Raw genomic sequence first — 25175 nt, 5'->3', positions numbered from 1 at the left:
GCGTGTCTGAGCAGACCCAGAGCTGCATTTCTTAAAGGGCTAAGAGGCTTGGCTCTTCTGAATTTTAGCAAATCAAAGACATTTTTTAAAATATAAAATGAAATTAATATGGAAATAAAGATGTATTTAATTTATTATTATTACCTCATTAATATTAATAAATATTACCTCTTTTAATTTATTATTACCTCTTACAACCATGTAGGTTTCAAAGGCTTCATGCTGATGGGCAAGCTTCTTATGTGAAAGACTCCAATAAACATTTCTCAAATTAAATTTGGACTGTAACACATGTCAAGGAGCAGGTTGCCCAGCAAAGTTGTGCAGTCTCCAACCCTGGAGGTATTCAAGTTCAGACTGAATAAGCATCTGAACAATCTGGTCTGACCTTATAGCTGATCCTGCTTTGAACAGAACATCTAAAGATCTTCCTGAGGATATTTAAGACTATCCTACATCTTGGTTTTATACTTGCAGTTGTCAAAGACCTTTCTTCTCAAAAAAATAACATTATTGACTTAAACTCCAATCACAGGACAAAGGATTGAGCTTGTCTGCCAGAATTCAAATCAGAAATGATCCTGCTATGATTTAAACTCTGAGTCCTAGATTGCAAACTCTATCTAAGTACAATTTCTAGAAATTATTTTTAATAATGACATTTAGGGAAACAAAGATACTTTGCATTCCTTTGAATTTAGCTCCCAAAGTCTTAAATTTAACTGTCAGACTCAGGCCTCAACTACAGTCTTAATCAAACTGTGCAAGGGTTCTGACACCTAAAGCATTTAAATAATTTATGATTTGATGCTGTTTGGGTCATGGGAAAGGATGCTCTTGAAAGAAGCCCAGCTTCATCCTATGGGGTTTTATTTCCTTTAATGAAATAAAAATGAAAAAAATGTCCATTACATTCAGCCTTCAGTGTGAGCTGTGTGCAGTCCACACAGCAAATGCACTGATACATAAACAAGTTAGAGGAGACTTTTTAAATAATGATGTGGTACTGAGCACAGAGCCCTCAGCCACAAGCACTGAGCCTTGTGATTCATTGTGTAACTTTGTACAAGCACTAATAATACTGGGAGACCTGCAGGTCTGTGAGACATCCAGGTTAAGCAGTATCTTCTTTTAAAGGGTTCATTGGTCCCAAAATGTTGAGCTCTTCTCTATTGTTATGATCAGCTCTCTTACATAATCAATTTCCTTAGCCGAATGATCTCGCTAGGGAGATTCTGTAACATGTTTCTGCTCCAAAATCAAAACAGCCTGATGTGAGACTGAGCTAATGATTTATAGCAGTGTGTCAGATGGAAGTGGACGTGTGTTGCTAAATCTGTTAAATGAGCCAACGAGGAGCTTAGTGTAAAATATGACTGATTTAGGCAAGGTACAGCCCTCAGTTTACAGTGACAGCAAGGAATATGCATTCCTTTTGTGCCATTTATTGGATATATTTGATATATTTATCAAAATTATGATTCTGAACATTTTAGCTGTGTGATGGCCCCAGGTCTGTAACCACCTTTGAAAAAGAAACTTGGTTTTCCTACTGGCTAAAGCTGGGTACTATGACAGTGTCCAAAGGATAACACAGAATTCAACAATGGTATCTGGCACTAGAGAAATATTCTGTTCTGCAGCTATGCCAGAAACTTGCCACATGCTTTTGGGCTTATTACTTCATGTTTCCATGCCTACCATTCAGGAGCTTTTTGATGATCAGTGTTTAGTAAATACTTTATTTATCAGTGCTGTCTTTTAGGGTTTTTATAAGACAGAACTAGAAACACACATACTACCTAACTGGGGACTGATTTTGACCAATCTATTTTGTCTTTTATAAATCCTTTGGGATTTTTACTGTTTCTGATGTATTTTGTGTGTATATACATATATCTATATATGTATATGTATTGTACATACGCACATATATATGTGTCATGGAGATTAGTAAGCTCCATGGTAGATATATGCAAAAGAATAAGAGCAATGTCATTATACCCTGAGAGGCCTAAAGTTAAAAATTATGGTGGTTCTGTTACTCTCAGCGTTGGTGCATGTACTGTGATTTGCAGCCTTCTCTGCTGTTGGAAAATGATAAACCGAGTACTCAAGGACACACATACATACACACAGAGGCATGCAAATAGTGTACCATGAATTCACTAATACCTGCTCCTCTGCTCCATTCCATACTTGACTTGGGATGGGGAAGTTACTTTCTGTGAGGAAGGTGTTACTTCTATGCCTTTAGCAGAATCTGTGTGAGCCCAGTCTTTCCAAGCACAAATGAGAAAATACAAGTTTACTTGAGAACAAGGTCTGATCATCACTAACTCCAACAGTCATTGAATGTAATGGTAGGATTTTTAATTGCTGCTTTGAAGGGCTTGGTTCTGCTTCCACAAGTCACATATATGCAAGCTATATTTGCATTTGAAAACGTGGTAGCCAAACCAGCAGTGCACAGTGACCCTTTCAGCACTGTGAATGCATTGTGGGAGATCCTGAGAAATCTGGCTCAGTGCTCACCACTCAGACAGAGAGGACCCAGTGGTCAGTGTTCTGTGCTCCCTCTCTGGAAAAGTTAAGTGCAGACATCTGGGAAGCAGACAGTGAAGCGAGACATCCATAGACATTTTGACACTGAATATTGCAGCTCAGAAGTGCAAATATGAATGATTCTGAAGTTCTTTTTTTGAAAAAGCATTAGATTATATCTTGCAGTATCCATGTGATTTCCTGTTTACAGTCGGGTCAAGAATGCAGTGAATTTCTTAAGAATATGTGGGTGGACTCGCTCTGTAACCTTCAACCTTTCAAATTCCTCTGGATTGCAGGAGTATTTTTGTCACTGGTTTTATGGTTAAAGGGCAACTACACTGGTGGTTAAGGAAGAGATGTCTTATGTTGCTGCTGTTGTAGTTCAAGAGTATAGTAACCTCCACTGTCAGCTTCCCACTAATGCATAGTGGCTCTCCAGCTGTACCAAAACTAAATTTTCAGAGAAAGACAAAAATGTGGAGAGGAAAACCAGCTTACTCTGCTCTATGCATCAATGCTGGCACACTAATCCAGGTTTATCCTGTGAATGGCCATGCAGTTTCAATGTCATTTCTGTTAGGAGAAATTTCAGTAGAACTCCATGCATAGTTGCTTTTTCCTGACACTTACCTTCAGCTTGTTTTTGAGGAAGAAAATAAATATCTTTACAATTGCAACAAAATTCGTATATTTTACCTAGTTACTCAAAAATGATTAATCACAACTCCTCCATGCAAACACAGGGTTCCTAAGACCCAAACTCACTCCTGTGGAGACTAATCCACAGATAGTCCTACTGGGGAAACTCCTAAAATTTATTGTGCCTTTCAGTGGGCAGGTTTGAGCTCTAATTCAATCAGTTATCAAAGCAGATACCTAACGTGCAGCACATGAGTAATCCAAACAGCTTGTTGATTCAGGCTCAGGAGCAGATGGTTTAGAAAAAGGCTCCTGAGAATGCATTATATATTTGTTTGTTCCATTAGGCCTGTGGCAGAAGGAGATGTTCTTGTGCTGAGGGCATTTGCGTGGGAGTGGTGAGCTCTGGTTTCGTTCCCAGCTCCGTTCTCCTGTGTGTCCTTGGGCAAGGTCATTTTACACTTCCATGCCTCAGTTACCCCAAGAGCACAAAGCTATGCTCTGGGCCACCAGTATTTGTGAGCTACTTTATCCACAGGTCTCAAAAGGGCAGTTTTTAAATAACTTCATTTTCTGTCAGAGTTGTCAGGAGGAGCAATCTGGTGAGAGTATTCTGCAGTGTATTTTACAGGGGAGGTGTAAATTTCAAAGTCTGGACTAACAAATCTTTACCATGAGGTTCTTGCCTCTGCTGTTTTTTAGGAGAAAAGTCACGTTCATTTCAGTTTCTCTTGAGCTGTTTTGCAGGAAAATGCAGGCATTTTTAAATTTAACTTTATGTGGTACACTAACGTACAGGGTGTACATTAGTTACAGGAGTTAAGGGGTAATAGCTCTACTTGTAGCACTCCTCTCCCTTGCAAAAAGAGCTGCAGGGCATAGTTTTCCAAGCACAGCAGCGAGGTCTGCCATGACCGCCAGCCCTGTCAGCAATAGTGCCGAGTTCAGTTATGACCTTTTATGGTTTCGCTTTTCTCCTGCTGATGGAGTTCAAATGAAAGCTTTGCCAGTGCTGTCGGCATGGACAGTGTTCAACTGGCTGTTGCAGCATATTAAATACCTTGCCTGGCTAAACAGCTTGTGGAATGGAATTAAATTGTTTCTTTCTGTCTGTTCTTTATCTGGCAGACAAATATCACAATAGCTAATAATAGTATTATACAGTAATATGATAACTGGATTTAGAAAGAAAACAAACCAATTTTGAGAACAGATAAAGAAAACTACTTCAGAGACATTGTTTCAGTGCTCTGTTCATAAAAGAAAGGAAAAAAGAACTTTTCAGAGGCTGTGATTATACTGCTCTCAGTTTTCAGAGGCTTTCTGCTGGAGCAATATCTCTGCTTAAGAGCCAGGGCCGTGCGCGCTCTTAATGCACAGCAAACTCCATTGCCTTGCCTTGGCTCAGCCTGACCCTCACAGCAAGTAGCAGAACAATTTCCATTTCCCTGCACTCAGTTAGATAAGGAGATTGCTGCCTTTTTTGGTCTCTTGGAATGGTTCTTGTGTTCTGAGGGCTCTGTAAACTGAGCCATGTGGAGAAGGCAGTGAGGTCTCGATAGCACAGTCTCATGTCACATGAGTGTCCTGCATGAGCTGTGGGTTTACCTCCACTGCAGAGAGAGAGAAAGTCCCTTTGCTTATGCAAAGAAATTTTCACAGAAATATGGAATATTCTGAGATGGAAGGGACCCACAAGGATCATCAAGTCCAACCCTTAAGTGAATGGCCTGTACAGGGATTGAACCTGCAGCCGTGGTGTTATTAGCAACATGCTCTAACCAATGCACCACTGGAAAAAAAGGCAATCACATCAAGTCACATTTGTCTGATAAACAGCAGTGATTTAAAGGCCGAGCACACTTACGTTTTATGCTTCTCAGAGTGCAGAAATACAAATTAATTAAAGTTTACTTCAGGCTGTATATCAAAATCTGTTTACCAAAATATTTCTGAGAACTTATCTGGGGAAGGAGTGCAGCTGAATTCAGTTTGAGAGTAAATAACAAGTGTGTGTTTCAGTGCTGGTATGGTCTTGAAAGTGGCTTAAGCATTTCATGTGGGGCCAACTCATCCCATTATCATTTGCCCTAAGGAATACGTGCCACAAAGAATAAACTGGAATCTGACCTCATTGGTTTTGGGGTAGTGGTAATTTACACCTCTCTTTCTTGACAAGCTGGGGGTTTTAATCTGTGCCTGGTTTGCTGGAGCACAAAGGGCTAAAAAGCTCCTTCACATCACCTCCAGTCTCCTCTTACTCCTTTCTGCTTGGCTTATGGCTCACAGCACACAGGAGTCACTCCTGCTGCTCACTCTGTGCTGCTGGCGTCAGCAACTCAATGCAGCCTCTGTGCTGCTGTGCAAACAGTCCCTGGTCAGGTTTGAGGCCGAATTAGCTGCTCCTTTGCCTGCTACAAGGCCTTGGAAGCCAGCCTGGGGCAACCCAACTCATATTCCTAGAGAGATTTGCATGCAAAGGCATTGGAGTTTGTAGCAATCTGACCAGGTTCAACAGGACCGTGTGGATCATCTAGAATATCATAAGACTTGATTTAGGGGTTATGTAAGTGCTGTAAGTTAGCCAAGGCTGGAGTACCCCTAGTTTCACATGGTTAAGGTACATTATGGTGGCTTTCTTTTGTTGCATCCAACAGTGAAATTGAAGTTAGAGCTCAATATTTTAAATTAGTTCCTTCTCCTGTAGAAATGTGCACGAGTGTACTTTTGGATGCCCTGCCTTTGTTCTAGTCCACATATTGGATTGTAGCTATGGATTGTTCCAGAAGAAGAAGAACAAAATTGTGGTCCATTAAAGCCAACGTAAAGCCCTCATAACATAAGCTAAGTATGAAATATGATTGTGCATGTCAAAAACTGCACATAACATGCAGCAGAATATTGGAGACAGGCTGCTCAGGGACATGAATGGGATAGTAAACACTGGAACAGAAGGACAGAATAGAGAACTGTGCTTGTCTTCCCCATTGCTTCTCAACTCATGGGATGTTTTTATTGGAAGCAGTTAATTGTGCTGATAGAGATTTCATATTCCAGAAGGGAATGTAGTTTGGCAAAATATTCTAGCTTTCAATACAGACAGATGAATACAGGGTAACCTTTAAAATCCCCATAGAATAAACTATTGAGAAAGCAAACAGACACATGGAGAGACCATCTGCAGGTTCTCTGAATGTGCAGAGCTGTAGAATACCATCCAGTCTGATATCAAGTCATTTTTAAGCATGTTAAAATGGTACATATACATCTGTCATATTAAAAAAGAGCAAAAATTGGGCTTTCATTCCTGTTTAGGATCTCCCATAGCAGCTACTACAGTATTTATTACTGAACAGATCTGCAAGCAGCAGCACATGATAGACTTCAAACAGAAACATGCATCTTTCTGGCTCAGTAGAGTCCAGCCAAGCTTGCAAGTTTTCATCTCTGCCTATTGAGAAAAATGCCTTAGGAATATAGAAATGTTCCTAAGGCTGGCAGATACTAGTCTAAAGCCATGTGGCATTTCCTTTGCCACTGCTACCCCCTTGGCCATGAATGCTTTCTCTGCAGTGCTCACATACCTAAGCCTTGCTTCTGTAAACCATGCAGGCCAGAGGGACTCCAGTTGTCTAGGTGAGTCATGGAAAGAGAGCTTACTGAGGGAACTGGGGCCTAGGAAAGTGATAAATCATGCCCAGAGTTTCATTTGGAAATAGAAGTGTGTTGAAAGTCAGCAATGAGAGAGTGTATTTTCATGTTCTGCACAGGAAGCAGGCTACTGTGCTCTGCAAATGCTGAAGCATTGAACACTTTCTCCATACCAATTCAGTGCACAGCAGCAAAGCAACCTAACACTTTATTTATAAAGTAACATACATCCAGGTTTGGCTGTGTGCACAGCAGATGTCAGAGAATCTGCACTGCTTTGAAAAACTTCAGCAGATACCACTGTAAGGTGATGGACTACTGACTTGGCTTTTTCTTCAAAGTATTTTCCTCCTGCTATCTGCAACTGCTCTGTTCTGTTTGGATTTAGGATAAATCAGCTGTTACTTACTCCAGCTCTATCTGCATTTTGAAATGATGCAGTGATGGTTACATAGGAGGAAAACAAGACACAGGGATGAATATTCCACTCCTGTAAAGATTTTGAGAAGGATAGAGAATCATTCCCAGCAAGGTCTGCATGGATAACAAGTTGTAGTGAAAAGAAGATGCTGCTGCCATGTCTGACTAAAATCACCCAATCCTTGTGTGCCATGCCAGCAGCTCTCTGATGGCTGCTATGGGTATGGTACAAACATGCTGATACTGAAAATGGTGTGGGCACTGAATCCTCACTTCTTGCAGCTCCAGGGAGGCTGGACAGGACCAGTACAGGGAAGAGAGGTGCTGCTGTTTGGGCACCAGGAGATCAAGACTCAGTTCTCATCTTTGCTACAATCTCTCTTTCTAAGCTTAGACAAATCATGTAAGTCCTCTGCGATTCAGTTCATTATATATCTACTTTATAAATTCATGCTTGTTAATAGCCCCTTCCATTCTGTCAGAAAATGAGGTGAGTAAATAGTGACCACTAAGCAGGACACTAAGCTGTTCCAGAGGTTAAGGACATCTGGTCTCTGACATGTGTTTAACAAAACATGTGCTGTATAATGTTGACTCCTAGTGGAACGGTGTTTTAAGTGTTGCCAAAATGAACAAAGATGATCTTGATTCTGGCAGTCACTTTTTCTTCCACCTGGGGGTTCTCATACTGAATGCAGTGGCATACTCAGTGTCTACCTCCCTTCCTCCCTCTCAGTCTTTTCTTCTATGTCCCTCTCATACTTGAAAATTTCTATTTATATATCTTCTAATATGCTTAAGTTGTGGAGGGAGATGGATTTTTCATCACAACTGAACTGAACTTTTTTTTCAGGGAAGTCACTAAGCAATGAAATTTGCACTCTGCCAAATAGTGAACTGATGCTTAAATATCTTGATTAGATTAGACTGTCCTAATTTCCCTCTCTATGAGTTAAACCACAGGAGTCAGAGGAGAGGTTCCTCTGTCCAAGAACCAAAGGCATGTTTCTGACAAATTGTGGCTATTTCTGTCACTCAGTAACTTTCCTAGGAATGATAATTTGAGTATGGAGGGATATCGTCTGTCACAGTGAGGCTTTGATCAAAGTCTACAACAGCTTCCCCTAGCATTTGGATGTTTTTATTGCTGAGAAAGTGACAGTATTTTTTGGCTGCTTTGTCAGCTCTGCCTTTCCTACAGAGCAAGTGATAATATCCATTAGCAGCTTGAACAAGCAAATTGGGACAGGATTTTATCAGTCCATGTTCAGTGTAACCACTGTTTGTAGCATCTTGCACTTTCTATCTTTTTTGTTTTCATCTTCTCTCATTTATCCCATCCTTTGATTCCTCTTTCAACCTTTGGCCACTAGTTCATCCACATCAACATCATCATTATTTTGTAGGTTTTGCTAGATTATTTCTGAGAGGATTATTTCCAGAGAAGCCATTTGTTCTCTTAAAAGTCTTTTCAAGTGCTTAAATTCCAGTTATTTTCTAGCAATTTATTTTAAAAGTCATAATTTTTCTGTCTTAGAAGAACATTAATTGCAATAATTAATCATTCAACTAAATCTTGAAAAAGTCATATAACTGCAAGGCTGTTGTATATTCTCAGGTATTTGCATAGTTGGCAGCACATCTGCACACCAGGTTCTGGTGATACAGGTTCTACTCATCTAAATAAGGACTTCAGTAGCAATCCTCTAACTGAGGAAATACAGAAGTTTCTATCTTCCACCTCCTCAACAATTTCCAAAATGCATATGAGATTTTAAATATCTCACTATTTAAATTATATATTCTAAATTGAACTCCTTCTTCCCAAAATGTGCACTAGATTTCCAAAAACTGCACATAGATGAATTTGTTCACTCAATTGTTGGCAGATAAACCTTCACCCTTCAAGGCCTTGTTTCCACGCCAGCAAACTGGTTCCAGTATTTCTGCTGTCCAGGTAGCAGAAATATTTGGATGAGTGGGACTTTCTGAGGCTGTGAAAGGTGAGCAGTGGCCCTGAAGTGTGGAAGCAGATGAAGAGAGCTGAAGGAAGCACGTCACAGTGGTGGGAACTGTTACAGGGGTGTTCCTCTAAGGAAGGTCACCAAGGAGTGGTTTGCACCATTGTGGGAGATTGCAGGCATAACTGGGACTGGTTTAAGTCTCCACAGTTTCTATAATGATAGCTGTGAAGCAGAGCAATGGAATGGAAAGAGAAGGGCCAGCACCCTGCTGAAGTTCTGTGTGACCCTCACAGTGTGCGTTGTGTGCATTTTTGCAGATAAACCAGACCCACCTGCCGGCACTCCCTGTGCGTCGGACATCCGGAGCTCCTCCCTCACGCTCTCCTGGTACGGCTCCTCATACGACGGTGGCAGCGCCGTGCAGTCCTACACCGTGGAGATCTGGAACTCGGTGGACAACAAATGGACAGACCTCACCACCTGCCGCAGCACCTCCTTCAACGTGCAGGACCTGCAGCCCGACCGCGAGTACAAATTCCGCGTGCGAGCTGCCAATGTCTACGGCATCAGCGAGCCCAGCCAAGAGTCTGAGCTGGTAAAGGTTGGAGAAAAACAAGAAGGTGAGTTGTCACGAGGAAAAAAACATCTCAATTCAACTGAACTCTTCCTTAGGAGTTCCTTAGCGAGGCCAGAGAGCTGCACACCCTCCTTCCCACGTGTCTCTGTGGCTGTAACTGTGCTCAGGTCCTTCACAGACTTCATTTGGGGGCTCTGAGCACATCAGTTTTGCATACTTGCAGTGTGGAAACTTGGCTTCAGGGATCCCAAATCCCTACCTTGTGAAAGCGAGCACTAATTCTCATTCTGGCTTGCTGGGTGAGTGCTGGCTGAAAGAATTCTGCAGTTCATTGCACAGGTAATGGGAAATTAAACCTTTCACAGATGTTACACATTCAGTCCATGCCCAGCTGGAAAATGATGGTTGGTAGCTTACCTGAAATATGCCAATGGATTCATTATAGTTTATACTGGACACACCACGGAAAAACAAACCATAAACACTATCCCAAATTTGCTTTTGGAAATAATGAATGTGCTTGCTGCTAGCCAAGCACACAATATGCAGCAGAAAATAAATTGGCACCTTGCAGCTATCTGTATTTCCCATGCTTTCAATCCCAGCATGATGGTGTACCTCAGTCCTGTGTCCCCTGGTACATACACTCAGCCTGTGAATTCAAGGCTATCCTACTTAGCGTGTTGGTTTTCCAGCATTATGGGTGCCAAAATATTTTTTAGGGGTTTTGGTTAGAGTTGCATGTACTTTTTAAAAATATCTTTCCATATTTTTTACTTCTTAATTTTTGTTTAAGATCTTCTCAATGGCCTAATAGGGAGAGTTTGATCATTGTAGAAATTATTCAGGAACTGGTACAAAATTTGAAACATACAAATCTCAGCATTATTTTTCAAAGCCATAAAGTGACTACATATTTTTGTGCACATCTCCATCTACCTACTGTGCAAGGATGACTTTGATAGTCACCTTACCAAAAAGTCCAGACCAGGAATAACAAATGTTACCAATTTTCCTGTCTTTGAAGAGCGCACTGTGTGTTGTATCTCTCCCTCTTCATTTATGTGTGCAGGGCTTTGGAGCATGAAGTGTTCCACATAACCCTTGTGAAGTTATCTTTTATTGCTCAAGGAAGACAAAATGATAGCAAAGTAATGCAACATCACAACTGTGTAAGCCTCTCAAACAAAAGTAAATCATATTTCTCTTCAAGTGCTAAATTGGATGCATGCTGAGGAATCACTTCCCTCTATTTGCAAGATTTAAAACCAATCTAAATCAAGATGCACCTTCTCTTCAAAGAGGGGAAAATAGCATTAGGAGTAGCAATAAAATTGGAAGAAAGCTAGATGGTATTGGCTCTTCATAATAAAATTCCCCGTGTTTGAATGCCCTCTTTCTTTAGTTGCAGGACAAACACCTTCTGGGGCTGGAGACCTGGCTCTTCTTTATGTTTTTCCTAGAGCAACCACTACGTATACTGGACCAAAGCAAACAAGTTATTTTTCCATTGAAGTCTGAGCATTTTCTTACATAGATTTAGTACAAAAGGCTAGAAAGTGTATGAGTATTGCAATACACATTAAAAAAAAGCAACGAAAAAGTTGTTTTGAGCAAAAAGAAAATGTGTTCTGTTTGCAGGAGGGGGGAAGTTGTCCTTGTGCTCTTGATTACAATTCTTGATATTGCAGATAGTGTGGAAAAAGAGCAAATCATTTAAAGTGTGATTTTTCAAGTGTGAGAATATAACTGGTGCTTTAATTAAAGGCAGTGGAAAATGCATGTGTTCAGCACCTGTCAGAGTCAGGACTTTAAGCTGCCATCTTTGTGAACACTTAGCTGAGTAACTCAAGATTTTCTGGGCTGCCAGGAAGTCTGATTACTGATTTTCATACTGAGGTGGCCAGCACATATTAGCAATGTCAGTATGATCTTAGTGAAGAAAGGCATGGCTAAATTTTCACAGTGCATTTGAAGAAAACTAAAATGAGGTTGTAAGTCTCAACAGATTAAAGCGTGCCATTACCATGTTTGAGGAAAAATTGGTACTGTTGACTGACTTCTGAGAAAGGTTTTAGCACAGCTGCTCAGCACTTACCCAGATCAGATATGTACCACTTAGATAATTTAGGCTTCCACTGGTGGACCAAACTGTTCCTATTCTGTGGCTTCAATGCAGTGTGGTTGCAGAACCAGGCACTGACTCCTTGTCTAAGCAGTATTTGGCAGACATTACCTACTGGCAGCCTGGCTGGGAGCAGCTCCCTTACACAGCCCTTAAAAGGGGAGGAAAATGTTATGTGCTCTGTGCAAGAGTGGTTTGTAGCTGAGGAAGGTCTGAGAAGAGCTACCCTGGGTGGGGAAGGCTCCCTTCCCTCCCTGCTCTTCTGGTAGATCTCTGCAAACCAACTCTTCTGTGCAGGAATATGCAAGGGTTGCAGCTCCAGACAAAACAGAAAGAAAGGCTTTAGCAGCAGACTTTATCCACTTGATTGGCTTTGCTGCCAGCACACAGATGCAGCATTTTGTGTAGGATGTGAAAGGGTGATGCCTCAGACCAGATATCTGCTCCCCCTGCACCCTTTATTTCTGTTGTTTTCTGCTCATGCTCTGCATCTAACTCTATGCTCTGAAGCCCCAACAGCACCCAGAGTACAGCATTAATTTACTAACACAGATCTGCTGACACAGGGGGGATGAATCCCTTGGTTAGGCTTGCACCCCATGATGGCAAAGTGCAGCTTCAGCAGTTACAAGAGAATTAACTATGTAACAAACAGCCTTTGTAGTTTTTCAAATCGCTGGTCACAGCCGCAGATCTTAGGAGCAAGCCCAAGCGTTGTAAGTAATGTATGACAACATCCCAGCTATAGCCCCTTTCCCCTCTCACCCACGGGCAAAAAGCAGTGCTGCAGGCAGTTCATGTACATGAAAATTAGAAATGAAAATCAGGACACTCAGGCCATCTTTAACTTAGGTCACTGGGTTCACCTGTCTTTGAGTCTGCCTGCAGAACTGAGGCTCCTTTTGAACCTCAATGATTACAGAATTCAGCCATGCTTAGGGGAATTCATGCTGTTCAGAGTTTCTCAATATCTTGAGTCTGAAAACTGTGTCTGGATGCTTTGCAGGGAATTTTTCATGTACTTACTTGCCTAACTTTTGACTTCACAATTCAAAAAAGGCACATCAAAGCCAAGAAAAAATTGTCATGGAACAAGAAGTGTTATTGATTTTAATATTTTTAATTTGTTTTCTATTTCCCTGAGGCATTCTAAAGGCATTTGTTAGATTACTTTGAACTGATGCAGTATGCTGATGTTTCTAGTAGGCAGGTATAATTGACAAGTACTGTAAACCACGGGATTTATTCAGAAACGGTGACTAGATTGTGACTGGATAGTCAATAGTGATGAAGAAGTCGTGAAGAGATTTTAATTATGAAGTTAATGCACAAACTCCCTGACTGCTTTTTGCTGTTTTGCCATAGGGTCTATCAGTTGTCCATGTCACTTTGAATAATCCATGTCACTTTGAATATCTTATATAAGTGAATATACTTATATAAGTATATATCCCATATAAAAAGCTATTAATGTCTTTTTATTTTCATCACAGAACCTAAAGAGGATGAAGCGGAGCTATCTGATGATGGTAAGAAGTGCATTTTTTAAACAGAACAAATCTGTGTTCTTCATTCACATGTTCTGGAGGTTTGTAATCATGGTCGTTAATGTTATTTGTAGAGGAGAAAGAAACAGAGGTGGAATATCGGACAGTTACGATCAACACTGAACAGAAGGTGTCAGATGTCTACAACATTGAAGAGAGACTGGGATCGTAAGTACTGGGCTGTGCTGTTGAAGACACACAATTTTCAAGGCTACCAGCCAGTTATGAAGATCATGTGCATTTATTCTTTGACTATCTTGCACTTTCAACATCCCAGTTGGGCTCCTTTGTTGCAGTAAAAATAGTTTCCAATGTATTTTGGCTTCCACTCCATAAAGATCCTTTGCTCCTATTAGCTGATAATTTTAAATAGGCACTACATGTATTTCTGGCAAATGGAGCCCACATATGAACAAAGCTAGAGGATTCATTTGTTTTTCAGTGTCCTAAAAGCTATCTGAAAAGAAAAAGGTACACATCGTGTACTTGCATTTCCATTATATCCATTAGTGGTAATAAGATTATCCTGCCCACGGGCTGGAATCTCTGTTGACAGCGGCCATAATCCCAAGAGCATTAAGACTCTTGTTAAGAGAAGGTCAGTGATTAGCCTGGCTGTGTTTCTCAGGGCCCCAGCTCGTGCTGGTGTGAACTGCAGGCCATGATAATCCTTCAGTGATCGGTGCTGAAGGCCAGGGGATCCTCTGTGCTGCCATGAACAAATCGTGAGAAGTGTAACACAGAGGTAGAATTGTACATTACAGCAAAGGGAAACAATAGTACTGAAGCCTTGAGCATTCTGATTTCACCTAAATCCTATACCTGAGATGTCTCACCTTCAGAGATGTATGACCTATAGAAAGCTGGAAAAGGGTGTGCAGAAAGACCTGAATTAAAGCCTGGTAGGAGTCACAGTTTTTGAACTCTTGTATGTAAGACTTGTTAGCTGGAATGGCAGAGTATCTCTAAACACAGTATTCATTCAAAAGCTCTTGCAGATCAGTATAGAATATTGCTTGATACTAAGATATTTTAATTTCAGAATGGAATGGTTGTGCTGGAATATTTAGTATATTGTGCTAGAATATTTAGTAAATTGCTGCTATTTGTGGTGGCTCATATATTGCAAAAACATTTTATGGAAATAGTTATATATTTTCAGGGGAAAATTTGGACAAGTCTTCAGGCTTGTTGAAAAGAAGAATGGAAAAGTTTGGGCAGGAAAATTTTTCAAAGCATATTCTGCTAAGGAAAAAGAAAACATAAGGGAAGAAATCAGCATCATGAACTGCCTACATCATCCAAAACTTGTCCAATGTGTAGATGCCTTTGAAGAAAAAGCCAACATCGTTATGGTTTTGGAAATGTAAGTATAAAGCAGAGCACACAATTAATAATGTTGAAAATAGTTGTGTGTACAAAAGTAGCAACTTGTAGACACAAGACTGTCAAACCCTTCAGGATTTGCAGAGCCTGGATGGTTTTCAGATCTTGCAAGTTTTTCCAATTATTTATCCAACTTGTTTAAACTGTGTTAGTGAATCTGTGTTAATATTTTAAAAATCAGTCAAAATCTGCTGTAACAGTTGTTACTGTCTAGTTTGCTTGTTTCATAAAGTACATGTGGTGCGGTTTTGCAGCTTTACTCTTATTGCCCACTTGGGAGAGGTGAGACCAAAGTTAGCTGCATTTTGGGCTTTCATTTAGAACCTAAAATGTGTTTAAGGAGAATTTCTTTTACTTCAGGCAGCTCTAAACACGTGTTGAACAGTCTTCACAAACAATAATGGCCAGCATGAGCAGTATTTATATCATCCATAATGCACCTGCTTAGTGTGAATCCCATACTTGTGGCAGTACCAACTGGAAAGAAAATTAAATCCTGATCTGTGCTGATGTTTTTCCCTAAAAGTTACTTTAGTTACAGTTCCTGCTGTCACATCGATTTCATGTGCTCTCTGATGCAAGGAGAAGCAGGTTTTTTTGCTGGCTGGAAGTTTTAAGTAAGATATACTTTTGTTTGAGGCAAAAGAGACTATATGTCTATTTTGCTTCCTTGGCACTTGCTTAGATTATGTGCAAACTACTAGTGCACTGGCATATTTCAGAGATGGGATTTTACAACCCTGGAACTTATGTGCAGGAAGGTGTTTTTATTTTTAAATTGAGCAGTTGAGCAAACTGCTGATGGTAAGGGATGGGAACCCTACTTAGCTTGGAACCGAGAGCTGGCAGACCTAATGGAAAACAGGGAGATGTAGAAAGAGTCTGGAATAGCATATGGCTTTACATTCCATTAGTTCCCCCCTGACAGCAAAGGGGGTTTACTCTTTAAAAATGTAGAAAACAGCAATCAAATTTGAAGTAGTTTTGTCACCCAGCCTGAGTAGGATGTGGTTTCAGTTTGGGGTGAACACCTTCTCTGGTTTTTGAGCCACCCCAACATTTCCACTGTGTGGAGCAGCAGCAGAGCAGTGAGGAGCTCATGTGGCACCTCGTGTCAGGTGACCTGGTAGCCTCTCCACTGACATTTTACCCAGCTGACACAATCCCAGCCCAGCAGCTGCACCTGTATTGATAAAGAGCCTCCAAGGGATCGATTCTGCTGTAGCTATCAATATAATATTTCTTTGCATATCAAAGAAGTTGTGGGAAATAGCTTTAAAAGTTGTTACAATGGAAGCTGTTTGTTTCATTTCCATCGGAGTTTAAATGCATGGATTTCAAATAAATCAAGCTCACTTGCTATCAGTCTGCTTTAAATCAGATTTTAGTAGTGACTGGCATTTAGGAACTCCCCTTCTACTCAAATTGATGAGAAGCACTCTTTGATTTTTCTTCCTGTTATTTATTCTAAATTGTTCTTTTTAATTTTATTCCCATACCTTTCCTGGAACCTTTTAAACTTCATACTCTCTGTTTTTAATATTTCTCATTACACTATTTTATATGGTTTGATTTCATATCCAAAATAAAATCAGATTTTTTTATTATTACTTTTAAATTAAACACTATAATGATACGCTCTTGCCTGGAAACCATTCCAGCTAACATTTACTGGAAGTCAGAGGCAAATCTCAGGCATTTCCTTTTCAAATATAGGATCGTATTGGTTCCACCATAAAAATCTCAGTGGAAAAAGTAAATCTGAAAATAGTAGCATGTTGTCACTTTAATTCAGCACTGGGGCTAAGTGCCTCAACGTTTTATATACTTCAGATAGTCAGTTTATTTTGACATAGAACAGAAGGAGATTATTGTATTGCAAATTAAGATTATTGGAGCTAAATATCAGCACTAGGTTCTATCATTTGACGTGATTTAAGCTAGTACAAGTTAATTGGGGTTTTTTTTTTTTTTTCCTAAGGTAGATTTTAAAAAATGCAATTGAGTATTTGCCTGGGCAAATCCAAGGTAGATTCTTCTCACTGTTCCTACTGCACCAAAACCTTAGATGAGTATTCTGTGATTCCATAGATAAGAATATTTTCCTATATGACTCATGTAGAGAAGACTGAAAAGAGGAGAATCCAGAAAAAATAGAGATTTGGATTCTGAACTAGTTGTGACTGAACAAAGCCAACTTCTCCTCCTGTGCATGTGTAGAACCTCATTCACATTGATTTTATTCAGCTTCTTAACCTGGCAAAAATCAAATTAGATTTGGCTCCTGATATAAATGCAAGAGTATTCATCCCATAAATGCATTGCAGTTTAATCTACCATTGCTACCAGGGTGTGGAGAGCTCCCATGGTAAAAACAGCAGGCAGGTGTATTAACAGTGGTTTATTTACAAAAATATACTAAAAAAAAGTGGGGCTTGAGACAATGGTATAATTTCTGAAAAATGTGTTCCCTTTAGGGATCTGGGAAGGGTGGCACTTTTATAGTACAAATAAGTCATCACTATATGCATTAAACATTCAGAAACAACTGGTGCATTTTAGTGTGAGGATGATTATCATCTGGAGTTGCAGAGTACTCCTCCTAGAAACATTTTGCCTGCAGATGTTTTCATAAACACCCATACTGGTTAATGTCTTAGCAAAGCAACAACACACTAGATTCCCTGCATGTTTATTCAATAGGTTTGGCAATACTATTGCTTTATGTTACAAATGTGCTCTAATCCAACATAACCTCTCAGTTTGTCAAGCACATGCTCTTCTTACTATTTTCATATTCATAAGAAACCACAATAGCATTTCTAATTACATATTTTCTGAAATTTTATAGCCAAAGCAAGAAATGCATCTAGAACTTCAGATGTTTCAAATTCAGTTTGGTTCATGAGGGATATAATCATGTATCTGGCAACCTGCAAACATGGCAAGGCCACCTTTCAGCTGTGTTTTCCTTCTGTAACTGCAATGTGCAATTGCATTTGGTGATAACCATGAACCCTGCAAAATATTAAACCATATAAAGACCATGGTGTGTTTAATTTCTAAAAGCAAAGCTGCTCTTCACTATGTGCTCCTTTCTTTATGGGTCATTCACCCGCAGAAAGAAAAAAGTATTTCCCATCTTTGGATGCAAACAGATAAACCAGTTGAGTGATTAAACAAAAATTAAAAAACAAAATGAAATCAACAAAAAAATTCCAAAGACACAAAACAAAACACAAACTCAAACAAAAACAGAATGAAAAAACCTACCAAACTCAATAAGCCACAATTTAAATTATGCTTTATTAAATCTAGGTTAAAAATGTCCCACTTCAGTTGCACGAACAGTTCAATCCAGGAGACGCTACCCTCGAAAGGACAATTATTTCACATCCTAAATTAGAATTAAAATGGAATTGACCTACAAGGAGTGTGATCAGGGCTCAGCTAAAAATACCAACACAAAAAGTGTTGTGGCTTATATCCTTCTCCTGTCATAGCTGAGGAGGAAACTCCCTCTCAGCTCACTTGGGTCAGTAATTTACCTTTTGAGCTTTGCATTCCAGTTAACCATAGCATTGGAATTCTTCCTCCTTCAGCCTTAGTCACTCTCAATCTGTCTTCTTCCTGACTTTTTGCTCATCTGCTTGCAATTTTGTCCTCTTTCCCTGTGACCCATTCCATGTATTTTAGTTTTATTTCTAAATTATGTTATCTGCACTTGTGCACTGCTGGATCACAGGAGGGAAGGGAGAAGTGGGAAGTGTGTGCTCGGAGTTGGGAGCAGTGCTAGGAGCACGTGTCTGCAGAGTGGCAATCACAGAGCACACACTCCACTGTCACCTGCAGGTGACACAGTCCTGCAAACCCCTCCTGCCTGGAATAACATTGGTGTTTCACAGTCCTCACCTGCAACACAGATTCAGAACAGAAAACATCTATTGATTTATACCACACAAAGAGGGGATTCTTCCCATGTGACTCTTGTGTCTGTGGAAAATGCCATTATAAAACACAGATTGCATCCTGAAGTGACTGCTGCAAGCTGGAACTCTCTGTATTGCTGTAAAAAGGAAGCCTGATTATTCCCTAAATGAATATGTTACAGAAGTCTCTTTTTATTCTTTCTTTCATAGGGTTTCTGGAGGAGAACTCTTTGAACGGATCATTGATGAAGACTTTGAACTGACAGAGAGAGAGTGCATTAAATACATGAAGCAGATTTCAGAAGGAGTTCAATACATTCATAAGCAGGGTATTGTCCACTTGGATCTGAAGCCAGAAAATATTATGTGTGTCAACAAGACTGGTACCAGCATCAAACTCATTGACTTTGGTCTTGCAAGGAGATTAGGTAATGGATTCTCTGCCTATTTCAGTATCACAGGGGAAAGGGCAGGACAAGCAGTAATTCACGCTACCTATTATATAGACAGTAAATACATGTTTCCTATAAATATTTCTAGGAAAAAATAGAAAAGGGGAAAAGAAGACATTCAAGAATGAGAATAGGGCACCTCCTCTTCAAGAGGAGCTTGCAGTGGGATGTACAGAATATATCTGTTTCCACAGCAGGATACCCCTGTAGATCCCACCTAAAATACACAGAAATACTAATATTAAAAAATATTTATATTTGGTACCATAAAGCACTAACTCTCTAACTAAATGTTTCATGAATACTACAAATCCTTGAAACTTTTTTAACAGCAGAAATTAGAGTGATCCTCTAGAAGCCTTTCAGATAATTACAGTAATTTTACATTTTCCTGTCATTTTTATAATTTCTTATCTTAAACAGCAGGATATTGTCATACACGTTAAACATAAGAGGAATTCTATAAAGAGCTGTGTAATAGCAATACTTAAAAATAATGCAACAAGGGAAAATTCCATTTGACAAGCCCTTCCTCTTCCTACGCTGCTTTTTAGCTGCTTTCCATCATTCATTTTGGTCTAAGTTTCCAACATGATCTGCAGCTTGATAGCCAAAGACCTTCAGAGGTTCTTGTCTTCATATTGTTCAGCTCTAAAAAGCATCCCTTCAGTTGTATTTTCACTGTTAAACAATACCAACATCCCAAACTGATCTTTTGTCATCTTGTATTTTCTCAAAAGAAATAAAAATCATTGTGGGAATTAGAAGGAAGAAAAATCGTTTATGAACCTGTTACACTGGAAGAGCTGAGATTTGTGGCTGTCCTGACATTAATTGATTGGGACAACTTATATGAATTCCTACTCTCTATGTAATGGGGTCCACAGCTGGATTCTTGCTTGAAATCTTTTGCCTTCCCTCTTTGAAAAAGTATTAATTTAAAAATTTTTAGTACTTATTTAAAAGTAAATAATGATTTTTGAGAGAGTACAAGTGAAATACTACCACCTACCTTTTGTTATCTGCCTAAATGCAGCTCATCCTACTTCCTTTAACACTTAAGTAACAGACTACTGCATTCCCAAGAATATAATTTTACTAAAACAAACTAGAAATGCTTTGTTGAATGAATAAGGGAAAAGAAGTCTGCTTTGAAGAATTTTAGATTATGTTCTGCTCCAAAAGTGTATGAAATGAATCTTGGTCAAGATCATTGCCATTTCTGTTCCTTCGCCAAGCTAGTAGTGCTCTGGGAACATGAACTGATTTAGTTCTTGTTCAGGAAACAGATGAACTGTTAACTAAGTTCCAGTGCTGGTATTTTTGTGTGAGAGGTGTGGGAAAGATTTCAGCCCATGATGTTCCAGCTGTCAGCCTGAAAACTGTACATTTACTGCTGCACTGAGTGGATTTCATCAACAAGAGAGATAAAGTAAACGTGGAATGGCCTTTTTATAGAAACTTCTTCAGCTACCTTTTTAACTTCAGACCAGAGTTGAACCCACATTTAGCAAACAGAAGATCCTGTTTTCAGCAGCCTGTTCACATCCACCAGCTTTCCCACTTTTCTGGTAATCTTGTGGCATCACAGTGCAGCCATGGCTGACAGCAGCTTGTGAGCTGCTCCAGTCATGCCATAGGTAGGAAATCTCTAAACTCCAGATAATTTCTCTCAGTGTAGAAGGATGGCAGCTGTGGGCACTAATGCTGATTCTGATTTTACAGTACTGTGCATTCATTTGGCTTAATATGCAGCTAATTCTTGCCAGGTTCCATTGTAGGTATTTGCTATTCATCAGCCTGCCATTCTGGGTAACTCCATCGTGTGTGGCATTCCCTAGGAAGAGAAAGGTCCTTTCCATTCAATGCCCAGCAAGCATAAGCACTGTTTTAATTACAAAAAACAAGTGTAACATTTCAGTTCCAAGAGCAGAAAGCAACTTTTACTGTTTAATTTGCTTAACAAAAATAGCTCAAAAAACTTCACTAATGCCTGCTTCTTGCCAGTTGTGTTATGTGGTGCACTGAGGGCACATTCCTCCCCCTTGTGTTCCTTCAAGCTTTCTGACTTTGAAATTGGCTGTCAAATTCACTTTGACATTGACAGATGTGGGATTGGAGCCCTCATCCAGCAGACCTGACCCTGACTGAGCAGAAACTGCTCAGCCAAGAGATTGCTGAAGGGAGCAGTGGCTGATTCTGCACTTCAACTTCTGAGATTTAACTTTTTGTAACTAATGCAAACTAGTGCCTCCTAAATATTCAGTGTTTTGATCAGCTTTAAAGATATTAGAATCAGCTCCTTCTGCAGTCATCTTCTGCAGCTAATTAGTTCCCTTGCACTGTCAGGAAATACCAAAGCTGCAGTGGGATATTTTCCTGACCTTTTTTGGTGTGCTGAGGAACACATGTAGAAAATTGTTTAAGATAAACTTCTTAAGGAGAAAGAGAATGGTTTTTGAGTACTGTAAAGATATATTTTTTAATCAGTTGATTATATACAGTGTCAGCAACAGTTTCCAGCTAGCTTGTCAGCTTTCTGTCTGAACTAAAGGATATCCAAACACAGATCTTACTCGTGTACTAAGCTTGTAAACAACTGGGTAAAGACTTGACATATTACTGCATAGAAAGGGTCTTACTCCTTTCCTTTCTTTTTTCTTTTATATACAGAAAATGCTGTGTCAGTTGTGTCACACTGTATGCTTGCACTCAAATGCCATGTTTTCAAAAAAAAACCCCACATTTCTCTGACCTGTGGGCAGCACATTTTATACACCAGCCTTTTGCATACACAGTTGCTCATGGTAGTTTACACAGTGCACAGAAAAGCCTCCAAACTTGGATGTGAAAATCTGAGCCTGAGATTTAGATTATCATGATGAAGCTTTTACAAAAGAGATTCATTGTGATAAATTTCAGTAATTTCTTTTAAGGACAGTTTGAAAAAAAATCTAAGTGTTGACTTTAAAATGAAGGCAGATGGGAAAATGAGATCTTAGGTTTCCTTTTGGCACTTCAAAAGCAAAGGTGATCTCTCAGTCCTCATTGCCACTGTGCAGAACACATTGCCCTTCTTTAAGGCTAAGTTATTTTAGATGCCATGTTAGAAAAAGTATCATACCTTTTGGAGTAAGAAAACTGGTTCTGTGACTATAGGGATATTGTGCAATACTTTTTGAATGTGCTTTTTAAAGGATAGTCAGAGAGCAGGAGGATCTTGATGTTGGTGAATTTGCATGGAAGGATCTGGGTAATTTAATTTCCTGTAGCTACTCCCAGGCATCCTTCTCTCTGTTTCTGTCTCTAAAAATGGTGGGAGCAGGGAAAATGTGTAAAAATGAGGTTTCTGCAAATAATTTACTATAACCATACCTGACCAGAGCAAAAAAGGGTATCACAGCATTTAAAATGGGAAACTGGCACAACTGCAAGTGAATTGTTGTGGTTGTGCTCCAAAGTTGCCTCAAGCATGGTGTTCAATCATTAGGCAAGTTATTAACCCCATAGATGTTTCAGATTCCATTTGGTAAGTGGGGGATTTGGGTGCCTCAAAAGAGCACTAGCTCAGGTGTTTGACTGCATTTCATGAAATGCCTTAAGAGCTTTCAGTGGAGCTAAGTTTGGGAGTGGAGTCTGTACTGGGATTGGTATTTATGTTGCAAAACTTGGTAAATTAAGTTCTGGTAAATAAAAATATTCTGTTCAGATTCAGTGTTGTGGACAGGTTGCTTCTTTTGTAGACTCCTCAAAACTTTGATTTGCTGTTGTTTAAGGATTTTCTAGCTTTTCCCTTGATTGCAGAGCTGCAGATCCCTGTACTCCTGGTAACCTTAACAGGAGCAGGACTGGAATGTGTTACATCTGTTTGCCTTCCCATCCATATCTGTTTTGTTTAGATGGTAATCTCTTTGGGAGAGCAATGGTTCCTCACTAGGACATTCTACTGTGCCTAATCTGGCTTCTGCTCTTGCACAAAAGATAAACCTGATGCAATGAATCCCACTTAAGGCATACACTGATGGTTCAGGCAGACATGCAGACTGGACATGAGTTTCTCAACCTAAATCCAAGCCTGTTTCAAGTCAGACACAACTTATATTCTGACATTTTTATATTTTTACAATACAATTCTATTACTGGGATGTGGGTTTTTTTTCCCCCCAGTACTTAAACTATTCCTTAGTTTTCTTTTTTCCTGACCTTGCTTATTCTTTTTTTCTTCCCATCAGATTTAGAACAAGCACCGATAAAAATGAGCCCACTGAGATTTGCCTAAGAATTTCTAGCTTAATGACTCTGTGTTTCACACTATGTTAGAGAGTAGACAGACACATCACTCACTTGCACACTGGAGGCATAATCTAGCAGCACTTGGTTATGAACAGGTTTTTCTCTTACCTCCATCACTGTATTTTCCAGCAGGGCAATGCTGATGGGTCAACACAAGAAGAACGTCAAGCCAGTTCACATGTCTCATGACCTCATTCTTTCAGTTCATATTGGAAGCAGTAGCTTCACTGTAGATCATGTTAAAAGCATCCACAGAGTGTTTAAGCAGAGCAAATCTAGAATACCTGTGCTACAGGCCAGCTGAACAGGAGTTTGGAGCAGCTGGTGACTGACAGCTGGTGATTTGTGCTTCCCCTTGACCACAGGTGTGCTTGTAGGCAGCCTGGTTTTGACAGCATGCCCAAGTCCAGTTCTACCTGTGAGGAAATGATTTGACTGGTGCACATCATCTGCCCCTTCTGTTGTTTCACTGCTGGCTTCACTTCAAATTTGAAAGGCATGCAACCCACTATTGATTTTCTTTCCTGTTTACACGAGAAGAAAATGTACTGTATTGAAATAGTTATTTCCTACTGTTACAATTCTGTCATGACTGGTTCTTTTTACCACAACATGCAGAGCCCCAAGCTTTGATAAATGTTCAATAATTTGTGGAAACTGTAGTTTCTTTCTGACAATGGAGTCCTGCAGTTCTCTTGTGCAGCTGCTAAAGGGATGGCGGCTCAAACACTTTTTTACTTCAGGATACACAAATCTGAATTAAGTACTGATGGCTCTCCTTTTTCATGGATTTGGTCTTGTGGAAGCTCCTTGCAATAGGAACATTCTTATATGCTTTATACAATGCTTTGTGTGCTTGAGGATGCTTAATAAATAATTCTTTTATTGCTAGACATGTATCAGCTAAGGAAACAGCAATCCAGGCATTGTTTATTTCTTCTGATATGGATCTTTAACAAACTCACAAATATTAGGGCAAATCTGGTTTTCCTGTTACTGGACAATAACTGTTTTTTAAAAATCTCCATGCAGCAGTTAATGGTTTTCTCTTTCATTCTTCACAGAAAATGCAGGCTCTCTGAAAGTTCTCTTTGGGACACCTGAGTTTGTGGCTCCAGAAGTTATAAACTATGAACCTATTGGATATGAAACAGATATGTGGAGTATAGGAGTTATCTGCTACATTTTGTGAGTACTTTCCTCTTCTTAAATTCACAAATCCTGACAGTTGCTGAACATACAAAATTTTCATGAACTTCTGAAGTTTTCAGGCCTTTTTTGTTCTAATTAGCAGCTCCAGCACATTTAATAGAACTTTGGTGTTCTCTGAAGGGTGCAGTTGGTAAACTGCAGAATGGGCAGTTCTGGAAATTCAACTATTTGGTGTTGTATCTCTTACATCATAAACCAGCAACGCTTCATCTCATTTAAAAAGACAATGTGACTGTTTTATTATTAATTTTGAACTATTTTTCCTTTCCAGATGTTAAGAGAAATATTTGAGCATGCACTCAGTAATTTCTGTTATTTTATTCCATGTGAGAACTTTTGCAAAGTTTTGGGGTCTCGTGGGATACACTGAAGAGCCCCAGCATTGCCATATCTGTTCACAGTGCATTTCAATTTATTACCAAGCACAAGCCAC

General features: G+C 39.6%; 1 protein-coding gene across 1 annotated transcript in view; it reads left to right on the top strand.

Annotated features, from left to right (window-relative positions):
• Positions 1 to 25175, top strand: part of MYLK (myosin light chain kinase) — a 194806-nt gene that overhangs the window by 154972 nt on the left and 14659 nt on the right. The window contains exons 22-27 of the mRNA XM_030951810.1: positions 9539 to 9841; positions 13417 to 13452; positions 13545 to 13638; positions 14633 to 14836; positions 18996 to 19213; positions 24595 to 24718. Of these exons, the coding sequence (XP_030807670.1) occupies positions 9539 to 9841; positions 13417 to 13452; positions 13545 to 13638; positions 14633 to 14836; positions 18996 to 19213; positions 24595 to 24718 (979 nt within the window). The remainder of the gene's footprint in view (positions 1 to 9538; positions 9842 to 13416; positions 13453 to 13544; positions 13639 to 14632; positions 14837 to 18995; positions 19214 to 24594; positions 24719 to 25175) is intronic.

Source organism: Camarhynchus parvulus, chromosome 7 (assembly GCF_901933205.1).
Source record: "Camarhynchus parvulus chromosome 7, STF_HiC, whole genome shotgun sequence".
Taxonomy (NCBI): Eukaryota; Metazoa; Chordata; class Aves; order Passeriformes; family Thraupidae; genus Camarhynchus; species Camarhynchus parvulus.
The sequence above is the reverse complement of the archived record's forward strand: the minus strand, read 5'-3'. Positions and strand labels throughout refer to the sequence as shown.